Raw genomic sequence first — 13,927 nt, forward strand, 5'->3', positions numbered from 1 at the left:
TAATTTAATTTAAATTACCGGTAAATACATGTTTATATATTTTTAATTATTATTTTTTTTTAATTATTAGTTTAAACATTAAACACATATTAAACAAAAACAAACATCAATTTCATGTCACACATATTGTACAGTAATAATAATAATAATTATTATTATTATTAAGTTTATATAATTAATTAAAAATATATAAATAAGTTGTAATTTTTTTTATAGAAAATTTTTTAGATTTACTAAAAAAATAATAATAATAATGTGTGTTATCATAATGTATTGATTATATAGTATATAAAATAATTTTAAATATTGTAATAACATTAAAATTTTTTAATTTATAAATATATGTAGTTTTTTATTAATTAAAAAAATATTTAAAAAAATTAATTTTCTTGAGCAAGATAGAAATAAAAATAAATAATTATTTTCAACAATAACAACAATAAATCATCTAGTCTATTATTATTAGTAGTAGTACAAATTGTTTTTAATTTAAAAATGTTAAAAAATTAATTTAAAAAAACAAAATTATCTAGTTGATTTATTACTACTTTCAAAAAATACAATTAACATCAATCTATATCAATAGATGTCACATACATGTATATAAAATAAAAATGTTTAAAATAAAAAATAAATAAATACATATATAACTAATATGACCATGCGCATGTCTATACTACTACTACTACTAGATTTTAATATACCAGTGCTGTATATATTTCCAGCTAACAGTGCTAAGTGACTAAGCCATCAGTCAGTTAATGTATGGGAGAGGAGAGGACATATACATACATACAGTTTTCTATATAATTGAACTGTCGATAGACATAGAGAGAGGAAAGTAGTGTTTTTTGACTCCCCATACAATACAACTACATATAACTACTGAACACAACAGTGTTGAGGACTTGTAGTGAAGTTTAGTGACTGTGTATTAGTGTATAAGTTTATGTGTGTGAATATGTGGTACTATTTGACACTATTTGACATGAAGTAAACGGCAATAGTGTTAATAGAAATGGTACCAAAAATATTTCAAATTTAACTGACAGTGACTTTTTGTGATTTGTATGGATATTCAATAGCCTGGACTACCAGTGCGCTACACATCTGGTGTGTGTGTGTGTGCAGTGATTACTATACAGTACACAACACAACTGTCCCCTCACTCTCAACAATTATTACCCTCTTTTAGTTTACGAGAAAAAAAAATCTGTATTATCTGTATCTGGTATACCATTAAATAAAAACTTTTTTTTTATTTGAAAAAGTTTTGAATGTCATACTCTACCAGCACCGGGACTACACCAGCACCAGCAGCTGCTGTCAACTAACTATGTTTGAAGGAGACACCATCACCAGCACCAATACATTTAGGATGAAATAAATAATACTATAAAAAAGCTAACTTTCCTTATATATAACAAATAAGACATACCCCCTCACCCCCACCCCCCAGGCCTACAATATGCCGGTACAGTCGGCTAACTATCACCAATCAATGGATACTACAACTAATACTAGTACTAACCATAATCACCATAAGCACAGTCATCATCATCAACAACAACAATGTATGATATAATTTAATATATGATATAATTTTTTTGATACCCCTTTTAATTTAATCATCCATACAATCAATACCCGTTTGAAATACCCGTTTTTAAAATAAAAAAAATCATTTTTCACTTTTACATAATTATAATAATTTATATATCATATGATTATGATATACTGTATAAAAATTTATTTTTTTATTATTAATTACAGTAATATATTTGGTTACATGTAGTTAATGTTAATTATTATGATTATTATGATTATTACTTAATAATTTTATTACAATTTTTTTTATTATTGGTATTAATTAATTAGTTATTAGGAAATATAATTACATTTACATTATTAATAATAAAAAAATTTATATCATAAAGTTTAATATTATTTATTTATAATAATAATACTATAATATTTAAATATATAAATGTCTAGTACACTAGTATTTTATTTTTAAAAAAAAATTAATTAGTAATAATTATTAGACAAAAAATTTTTTATTTTAGTATTATTATTAATAATCATTTATTTTAATTAATTTTTTGTTTATTTAAAAAAAAAATATTTACAGTATTTTACAACAACAACATAAAAATTTGCAATTAATATGACTGAAAATGATAAACATTTTAAAAAAATATTAATTGTCATTAATTAAAAATTAGTAATATTTATTTAATATAGTTTTTGATTTTTAATTTTATTTTTTGAAATTATTTTCAAATTATATTTTATTTACAATTTTCTGTATATATATATTGTCGCTGTTGTTGTTGTTGTTGTAGTTTTATAGGGAAATTGAGGACAAAATTACTGTTTTATTAAAAAATAACAAAAAATAAATATTTTATTTTTATATATATTTATAGCCTATATATCATCATATGATGATTATTAAGTTAAAATGAAATTATATATATATATTTATATTATATTAAATATATGTCAATAGATTATCAACAATATATATATATATATATTTATATTTAATTAAATTATTAAATTGATGGCTAATATCCTCTATATATATATATACGATAAACTAAATACTTATAGTAGTAGTAGTAGTAGTAGTAGTAGTAGTAGTATTAATACCAATAATAAATGTTATACACGTTATAAACGTTAATTTAATTTAGGACTTAACACACACACACACATGTGTTGTTAAATTTACTTTATATTAAATATGAGATAATATATATATATATATATATATATATATAATATTTAGTTAGTTTTTATTTAGAGATTATTTACTTATATTAAAGTACTATATATTATATATTTATTTATTGATAATTTCAAATATAATAATTTTTCAAGAGTTTATTGATACTGTGGGGGTATTATTTCATAGGTTATTATATATATACTTATATATAAATATATTTTATATATATATATATATATATATTATTGTGTATGTGATTATAGAGAGTGAGATATAATAATAATACTAATAATTGTTTAAATATAATAGGAAATAATGAAAATATAATTATATACAATGCTATCAATTCAATGGGGTTATAGATACAAGTTTTTTTTAATTTCATGTTTTTTTTAATATTAGTTATTGTTGTTATCACTATTTAACTGATTTTTTTTCACATGAAATACAATTTTTGATTTCATTTTAATTTCAATTCAATTATTAAGCGCTTGAATTTCACTTGAAATATATATAGATATATATATATAGTTTTTATTATTTAATTATTATTTATTTTTTAATATCACGTATATATAAAAAATATTATTTTTATTTTTATAATACATACTATACATATATACCTGAATATATATTATATGTGTCATACAATTATACACTGTATATACCGGTATATATATATATATATATATAATAAACTAGAAATTTATTATATAGACTATTACATAATACTGTTGTATAGTTACTTATAGTTAGTGATAGAGAGCACACACCTAACAAAAATATGTGTTGCATATATCACATGAAATCTTGAAATATACCGTTTATATTATAAATATATATACTGTATATACGGTTGTGGGGATAACCACATAATTTAATTAATTAATAAATATAAAACTGTGTATAATATTTATAAAAAAACAAACATTAAATTATTTTTTGTTTAATGTTTCTAACTAACCATGGTGAATCATCCACCCACACACATACACGCACACACCCTCCCACCAATTTGGTGATAATATATATTGGTTTATTGGTTTTATTTTATTAATTTATTATATAAAACAAAATAAATAAATGTTATCTATCTAGACATAATATTTTATATATATATATATAATGTAGACATAATAAACAATAGGGTATTGTATTACTTATCTATATCTACATATATATATATATGCATGATTTAAAACATGATTACTTTATTATATGTATATCTGGTAACCAAAAATATATATACAGTATATGGCACCGGTATGTCCACCAACAACAAAAAAATCTGGTGCCACTTTGACTATACACTAACCAACCAAACCAACCAATTTGACATATACAACAAGCCATGCCATACTATGCCAGGCCATGAGTCATACAAATTGTGTGTGTGTTTAACATATAGTTTTATATGTATATATATTGTTTGTATATATTTATAAATAAATACCATAAAAATTTTGAGAGTACTGTACTGTACATATGTTGTCTGTGCCCTGTATTTAAGTACTACACACACACACACATGTCTAGTCCTTTTAAAAACTACATGAGCTTTATCAGTATATGGCACATACACAGGCATAATAGGAGGGCATACAGTACATAAGCTTATAATATTCTAGAGTAATAAATCGACTTTGTTTAGGGAAATACTACTAACTAACTGTCTGTCCATTTAATTAATAGATAGGTATTTATTTTATTTTTTGGATAATTAGATAGATATATAGGTAGTATAGTGTATACCAGACCCCATTGTTTAATTAATGCTTATAACCAAAAAAAAAAAAAAACCTAACGGTGCCATCACATACAATATCTAACATATCAATTATCTATCTATCTATCCATATATATATATATATAGCTACCAATAGCCCAGAGAGTGAATTTGATGCCATACTGGGCCAACTGTGCGATCTGGGGTCGCAAATAGATAGAGAACTGTGCAATAGGAGTACGCTTAGAGAATCGTCATCGTCGGGCACCACCGGCACTATCGATAGGACAGGTAGTATTGGCTGTCCAACCAATGGTAACGATATGGCCAACGATACAACCATCACTACCGATGATGACCCGGACAACAATACCGTAGACGATAAATGCAAATCGTCGACCGGAAGTGTCGACTCGACCGGCGGTGCATCGACAGTGGTTGGCGTCGGTAGTGGCCGTACCGACTCGCCCGACAACGACTCGGCCTATTCAGACTCGTTGTCAATGTTGTCGTCTGAACGATCGGAACAGTCATCATCGTCATCGTCGGGTGCGTCCGGTTCAGTCAAATCTAGTCATCAACAGTTGCAGATGCAATTGTCCATGAAATCTAGTGGCGGCGGCAAACAAACTATACAATCGTCCAGTGCTAGTGATAACGGTGCTCATCATCATCAACAACAACCAGCAGTGATCACCACTACTAATACTAACACTACTACCACTGCCAACAACAACAACAACAACAATACCAATAATAATTCAGATGTTCAACAAGTGTTTGTCAAAGTGTTTACCGCCGATAATAGTGCCAAAAGTTTGTTGGCCGACGAACGTATGTCCGTATCATTGATTTGCAGACAGTTGGCCGAAAAAAATCAGATACCAATGGACCCGAAGTGTTCAATTGTCGAACATATACCCGACCTTTATTTAGGTATGTCCTATCATAACCATCCCATATGTTTTTTTATGTATGCATGTATGTATGTATGTATGTATGTATGTATGTATGTGTGTGTGTGTGTGTGTGTGTGTGTGTGTGTGTATGTATGTATGTATGTGTGTGTATGTGTTTGTGTATGTGCAGTCATAATTAGGTTATGTTTAGTTTAACCGATGGCATTGAATAGCAATTATTAGTAATTGAAAACATTATTATGTGTTGTTTATTAATACAGTAAATGTTTAATGAATTAATTCAATAGACAGAGAGAGAGAGAGAGAGAGAGCTATTAATTAATTCAATGACATTGGATGTTTGAAAAGCAGATTTTTCTCTCTCTTTTTTTTATCTTTTTTTTAATTAATTAAATTTAATTTTTACTGATTTAAATAATTAATATATATATATAAAAAAAATAAAATTATAAATTATTAAAATTATAATTTATTTAACAAAATATTGCACATATAACTACTATTATTGGTTAGCATATATATAAAATTAGTTCATCAAATATCAAACAACAACAAAAAATAAAATTAAATATAAAATAAAATAATTTTTTGACGACAATAATTGATTAACAATTTTGTTGTTGGTTTCATATATATATATATATATATATATATATATATATATATATATATATATATATATATATATATTATCTGGAAATCCTATGACTATATTATAGACAGAGTATATATAATTTATATATTAATAATAAATTTTATTGACATTTATAATAATAATAATAATAATAATATTAAATAGAAATAACATTGAAATATGCTATACATTACATACACTAACAGTATAGTACAGTATATTATATAACTATAAATAACTTTTACATTATATATATATATATATATATATATGTTTTAAATGGTGTGATCAGCAAACATCACATATATATATAATGATTTCATTGTTATTATTATTATTATTACTATATTTTTATTATTATTATTATTTATTTTATAGATTATCTGTCCTATTGTTTTAGTTTTAGTGTGTATATAATTTATTATTTGTTTATAACATTATATATATATATATATATAATAAATATAATTTATATCATATGAAGGGCACTATCTATTTAGTTAAGGAAATATTTTTTAGCAGTAATTTATGAAATTTTTTAATATTTTTTTTTAGTTAAAACTTAAGCAACAAAACAACAAAAATAGTTAAACAAAACTTTAAAAAACAAAAAAATACTTTTTCCCTATTAATTAATGACACGAATAATATATTTATATATTATTATAATAATAATAATGATTAATATAAATATTTTTTTTCATAAAAATAACGACAAAATTTGCAAACAATAGTTTTATTTTAATAGTTATTATTATTTCTTTAAAAATATATAAAATAATATATAAAAATCATAAGACTCTTATACACTATTATATTATATATACAAATATATATATATATATATATATATATTTAATATACTATATATTTTTTAGGGGACAAGTAGTTGTCAAGTTTGTATGGGTGGGTGAGTGAGTGTGTGTGTGTATGATTGAGGTGTGTGTGTGAAAAATATTAAGAGAGAGAGAGAGAGAGGTGAGAGGCTATTAGTTGTAGTGATAATAGATATGACATTGAATGGGAAAGACATCACTACTACTAAACAATAGGCTATACTTTAATATACTGATTGTCTGTCTGGCTGTGAGAACTGGTAGTTATAATAATGACTTTCCATTCTCTCTCTCTCTCTCTCTCTCTCTCTCTCTCTCTCTCTCTCTCTCTCTCTCTCTCTCTCTCTCATCTCTAATGTTATATATATTTTTTAATGAAAACTTTTTTTTCTTCACTCATATGACATAACAGAGCGTTACTATGAGGACAATGAAAGTCTAGTTGAAAACGTACTGCTCTGGACCCGTGACTCCAATAATCGGTTGTATTTTATGGAAAGGGATGACAAATATGAACTGTTTAGCCAACCGGAACACTATCTACTGGGGGCTGACAGTAGCGAACGGGATGCCCAACTCGATGATGAAGCCAAGGCTATACTAGTCGATGAATTTTTTAGCTCCGGTACGGTTCCGGTACCCGAAGTCGAAGGACTGTTGCATTTGAAATCGGACGGTAAGAAAACATGGAAACGACATTATTTTGTATTGCGTGCTTCGGGACTGTACTACTGTCCCAAAGGAAAGTCATCTAAATCATCGAAAGATTTGGTTTGTCTGATCACTTTCGAGATGAACAATGTCTACCAGGGGGTCGGTTGGCGTAAGAAATTCAAAGCACCGACCGATCATTGTTTTGCTATAAAACATCCGCAAATACAGACCAAATCAACCAAATATATCAAATACTTGTGCGCCGATAGCGAACAGGATATGCGACTGTGGACTACGGGTATACGTATTGCCAAATATGGCCGACAATTGAAGGACAACTACGATACCATACAGCGGGATATAGTGGAAGCCGATCTGGATTCGCTGGCCAATCGACGTAGTTTTTCCGTTTGTTCAATGGCCAGGAATATACAGCTGGCGGTACAGTCGCCGACTAATTCGGCTGATGGTATGGTCAACGGTGGTGGCGTATATACGCCCACCCATTCATCGGCCGCAAGCGATATCATAAGTGTCAGTAGTAGTAGCAATAGTAGCAGACCTACCTCTATAACCATTACCACCAACAACAACAACAATGGTGGCCATCATCAGCAACAGCATCAGCAACACTATCATAATAATTGGCCAAATCATCGTATGTCCCGAAACGATTCGATCAGGTCGTCGTCGACCAGTTCCAGCAGTGGTTGCCTATCGGAAAAAGGATCGTCAACTGTCAGTACGCCAACTATGGAACAGTTAGCCTTCGAAGCCGACTATCCAATGGGTACTATCAAACGCAAACCGTCGGTAATGCAGCCGAAAATACCGTTGACCAATACGACCCGCAATCTGGCCCTACATTCGGACGATGCCTTAGTCGAAATGGACTCCGACTCGTCCGATGTCGATCTGGACACTGGTGCACCACATTTCCAGTGCGGTACACTCAAGAGCGGTACACTGCGCCGATCGGTTACCGATGATCGGCTCAAAAATCGCATATACGACCAGTTAAGTCAACAACGATTGCCGCCGCCACTGGCGACTACTGTTGCCGCCAATAGTGTTGTTGTTGGAAGTGCTGTGAAATTTAATGGTGCAGTAGTAGTAGTACCGCCAGTGGTAGCCCCAGTGCATCATCAGCATCATCATCAGCTGCCGGCGCCATTGCCGTCCAATGATGGCCATCACCAGCAGCACCAGCAACAACATCAGCATCATCTCAATGTTGATGAGTTGCCACTACCGCCGCCACCGCAAGTACTCGAGCATAGCTTAAGTACGCTTAGCCTGAATTCATTACCGCCGCCGCCCTGTGAAGTGATTAACCACAACAACAACAACCTATCGGACAGTATAGACACCGTTGACTTTGGATCGTCTAACTCGACCACACCGACCGGTGCAATGTCGCCAGTGGTTAGTCCGAAAAAACCGCCGGTGTTGTTATCGTCACCTCAGTCACCGCAAGTGCCGCCAAAGCCTAAACTAGTTCGACGTTTGTCCGAAACGGCCGGCGATAGAGTAGGAGGAGGAGTAGATAACCAGAGTTTTATCGGCGAACTGACTTCAAGACAACGGTCGTCGACACTACAGCGAGGACTGTCCAGTCGGCAAAAACAGTTTGCATTGGAACTGAACAATACGATCAGCGCCTACGGTACGTCACCCCGGATGAAGTGCGGCCCGTATGTCAGTGCCATGAATGGCAATGGCCATCAAACAGCTGGCCTGAGATCGGGAGGAGATGTCAGCAATGATTTAGCTTCTCATTATCGGTCCAACTCATCGATAGGTAGTTACCATTCATCTACCAGCTGTCCAGCGGGAGGAGGAGGAGTAGGAGCTGGAGGGGGATCGTCAGCACCGCACACACCTGTCAACGAGATTATAGCTGCCGGCTCTCCTATATATCAGCGATCGCCTGTCCATTATTCACCCTTTCCTTCCAACAACAATAGTAACATACAGTCATCGTCTCAGTTGACTAACAATAGCCAAAATAATAGCAATAGTATTGGCAGTGCAGGTGCTCCCCAATCGCCTATACATCATAATCACCTCCCGGCCTATCAACAGCAACAACAACAAATGCCTGTCCAAAACCAGTCAATATATCAGTCCTATGGATCGCTTAATCGACACCATCACCAACAACAACAACGACAGTCACCAATCGGTGGTGATTACTATCAACACCAACAACAACACCAACAAACTAACGGCACTTATAGGGAAAAGATATACGATTTCAATACAAATCTTATACAACAACATAATCGTCAACAACAATATAGCAATACTTATAATAATAATAATAGCAATACTAATAATCACAATATGATGATGACCAACAATGGTCAGCAGCATATTACACACCAACAACAACAACAACAGGCCAACCCATTTTATGCCTATCCACCGGTGCCCACCACCAACAACAACAACAATCATCATCATCAGCACCGTCAACATACTGATGCCCAACAATTACCGCCACCGCCTCCACTATTGCCAACACAGCATCATATGGCTGTCCAACAACAACAACAACAACAGCAGCAACAGTGCTATCAACAACAACTACCGCAACCACAACAATACAATGGATACCAATCCCAACAACAACAGGTGCCGGTGCAACAACAAATCTACTCTAATCATCAGCACCAACAACAACAACAGCAGCCCATATATCAGTCAAACAACAATTATGGTTTAGTTGGCAATGGTGTACAACCATCATACCATCCTAATAATCATCAGCAGCAACCAACTGTTCCACCACATCACCCACAACAACAACAACAAGTATATAATACCAATGGATATAATAATAATACCACTTATAGTGCTCAGACAACGACAACAACAACCAACCAGCAAAATGTTATCCGATATTCCTATCAACCCATGGATCCATCAGCCCGTAGTCCGCACAAGGGTCCACTGCCGCCACCGCCCGACCAATTTCTGCGGGAAATACAGCGAGTTATGGACAAAAAATGGAAAGTAGCCCAAACACTGTCACAGGATAGTGGCCAGTCGTCGTCGTCGTCGACACCCAATCAGATACTCGGCTTTCGTGATCCCAGATATTTGCCGCCAAACCATCAGCAGCGACACCAACAACAACAACCTAACTATCCGTCGGTAAACAACAACAATATGTATGACGTGTTGCCATCAAATCATATGCGGTCGACAGTCGTCGTCAATGGTTCCTCCTCATCAGTGCCGGCGGCACCGGTAACCAAATCGGTAAGGATATCGACACAAGTCCAGGAAATACCTAATAATCATAATAGTCATCATCATCAGCAACAACAACAAAGGCATAGCAACAGCGGCAGCAGCCGAAACCTACCGCCGCCGCCACCACCGAAGCGGTCAGAGTCGACACACCTGTCGCACAGATAGTAATAATAATAATAATAATATGTTTCTCTCTATGTGTTTACCTAAGCGTGCGATCAGTAGTAGTATCTGTGCTATATGTATGTGTGTGTGTGTGTGTGTGTGACTGAGGATTATTATTGATGGTTAGGGTGGGTGAGTGAGTGAGTGGGTAAGTGACTGACTGACTAACTGAGAACCGGTATTTCCTATGTATGGTGCGGTTCATAGCACTTTGATATGGTGTGGATCATCCTATTGTCAACTAAATAATAATAATAATAGGATAGTATAGTATACCTATCTATCTGTCTATTATTTAGTATTTAACAATAGATATTGACTTTTGGACTTTCAAGTGACAAAAAATATATATATAAATTATATATCAATTTGAATATACAGTATACACACACAAAAAAATTGTATAATAAATTCAAACAAACAAAAAAAAGTTAAATAAGTTTTTTTTTATATTTATATATATTTGTTAGTTGTTGTTGTTGTGATATATCAATGTTGTTGTTGTTGTTGACAATGATGTTATATAATGTGTAGTATATATATATAGATAATGTTGTTATTGTTATATTATTATTAATATTATTATTATATAATTATTTTTTAATGTATTATATAATATATGTCGACATATTATACGTATTATATAAGTCCTCTCCTATATATATCTCTCTATCTCTCTCTTTGACAATAATTTTATTATTATTTGAATATTTAATTAATTTTTTATATATATAAAAAAAACTTGAATTATTTTTACCTAATATTTATTTTTTAATTTAATATTTTTTTGTTTGTTTAGAAACAAAAATATAAAAATCTAGTTTTGTTTTCAACAAAAAAAAATCTAACTTTTTTTATATAAAAAAAATTAAATAATTAACAACTAAATAATTATTGCCCTACACTACTACTACTACTACTACTACTACTACTACTACTACTACTAATTGATAGCCCACTAAACAAAAATTATATATATAAACTAAATTTTTTTATTAATTTAAATTATCACAATTATAATTATGATAATTGTAAATTTATGTGTTTTAGTTTCAACATTTTACGTCAAAAATTAATTATTTTTTTTCAAATTTATAATTACCATAAATATCACATATTTATTATATATACAGTATATACTGCACAGGTATATAATTCCTCCCTTTCCTTATATATATATACTGTATATACAGTATATATCTTATAGACTTCAAAATTTTTAATATTAATTTAAATCTTTATTTTTTTAATTTAATTTTTTTTTTGAGAAACACTGGTTTTTCGTTGTTGTTGTTGTTGTTGTAGTTGTTGTTGTAAATTATCATTATCAAGTAAATATCATGTGTGATAATAAATAGTGATTATAAATAAATTAAAACTAAATAATAGACAATATATATATATATATACAGTATATATATATACTGTATATACCGTATATACAAACAGGACATACAAGTTGTTTGGGTTGAATGTAATTATATTATAGTTAAAAAAAAAACTTAATTACTGATAGATATATACATACATAACAATCTTAATGTGTGTTAACTTTATTTTATTTTAATTTTTTTTTTGGTACTGAATCTATGCCTCCCATTCCTCTCCCATATACTCTCTTACACCCCTTCCCTAACCATATCTATTATGGACGTCTGTCCTCTTAAATACCGTATATATACTGTATATATATATATGATATCTAAACAGGAATATATATACATACATAACCTTTTTATTTTCATAATCATTACAGTATAGTAACATAACTACTACTACAACAACAACAATAAAAATAAAATTAGTTATACCTGTGCTCTCATTATTTTATAATATTTATAATAATTTCATTGTTCACCCATACATGTGTGTGTGTGTGTGTGGATCAGGTGGTTGTGTGCTTATCATAAATTAAAAAATAAAGTATAGTTAAGTATAGTTAGTTAGTAGTGGTGGTAATTGAGCTTAAAATTTTTCATATATATACAGTATATACTGTATGTGTTTGGATATTAACTTATTATTTATTTATAATATTTAAAAGAATAATTTTTTTTAAAAAAAGTTTTTCTATGAAAACATTTTTAATTTTTTTGAGGAAAACATTTGAATTTTGGTTTGAATTTTTTGTTTTATTTGAAGAAATAATTTTTTTTTTATAAAAAAAAACTACCGGAGCTATCAAGCAGTTAGTAATTTTCATAATAATAATATTATTATTATTATTAATTTTTTTGTTGCCAAAAAATAAATAAATTATAAACACAATAATAAATGCAATATTATTTATAATAGTATTTATAATATAATTATGATTTTTTTTCTCTCTCATTATAATTACATGTATTTTCTATAATATAAATTAGTTTTTTTTAAAACTTTTTCATTATTAACTTATTATTATTTTTTTTAAATATTTCAATAATAATAATAATTATTATTATTATTAGTATTGAATTGTTTTGTTTTTCCTTAAAAATATTGATATATTTATACACTGTTTTTCTGTACATTTTTTATACAAAAAAAAAAGTCAAATCTATGCTATAATTAATTAATTAATTATAATATAAACAAAACAAAAGTGTAATTAATATGTATGAGAGATATCTGGAGAGCGATTAAAAACAATATATATATATTAATATATATATATATAAATCAATCAAAATAATTATTACTAAAGGATTACTAATAATATTATAGTTAAATATTACATATTTATATATATATATATAAGGAAAACAAAGTTTTTATGATATTATTATTATTATATAATAATTATTAATATAATAAATTGATTATTATTATTATTAGTATATTATTAATGCTTTTTATGCATATTATTATTAAAGTTATAGATAAAAAATTATTATAACTGTATTATACTTAAAATATATTATTATTTAAATTAAATAGATTAATTAATTAATTAATTAATAAAACAATTGATTATAAATATATAACAATTTTTTTTGTTTATAACAGAATTATTAT

The 13,927-nt window shown here is 29.0% G+C and overlaps 1 protein-coding gene across 1 annotated transcript; it reads left to right on the forward strand.

Moving 5' to 3' along the window:
- Positions 1 to 713: 713 nt before the first annotated feature.
- LOC128961142 (uncharacterized) lies at positions 714 to 11,290 on the forward strand. Its single transcript, XM_054307350.1, has 3 exons — positions 714 to 1,574; positions 4,608 to 5,396; positions 7,263 to 11,290. Exons 1-3 carry the CDS (start codon positions 1,469 to 1,471, stop codon positions 10,928 to 10,930), a joined length of 4,563 nt encoding a protein of 1,520 aa, XP_054163325.1. The 5' UTR covers positions 714 to 1,468; the 3' UTR covers positions 10,931 to 11,290.
- The last annotated feature ends 2,637 nt before the right edge of the window (positions 11,291 to 13,927 follow it).

The sequence above is a fragment of the Oppia nitens genome, unplaced genomic scaffold (genome assembly GCF_028296485.1).
Source record: "Oppia nitens isolate AA-2021 unplaced genomic scaffold, nextdenovo-longstitch-racon4-pilon3 scaffold14_pilon_pilon_pilon, whole genome shotgun sequence".
Taxonomy (NCBI): Eukaryota; Metazoa; Arthropoda; class Arachnida; order Sarcoptiformes; family Oppiidae; genus Oppia; species Oppia nitens.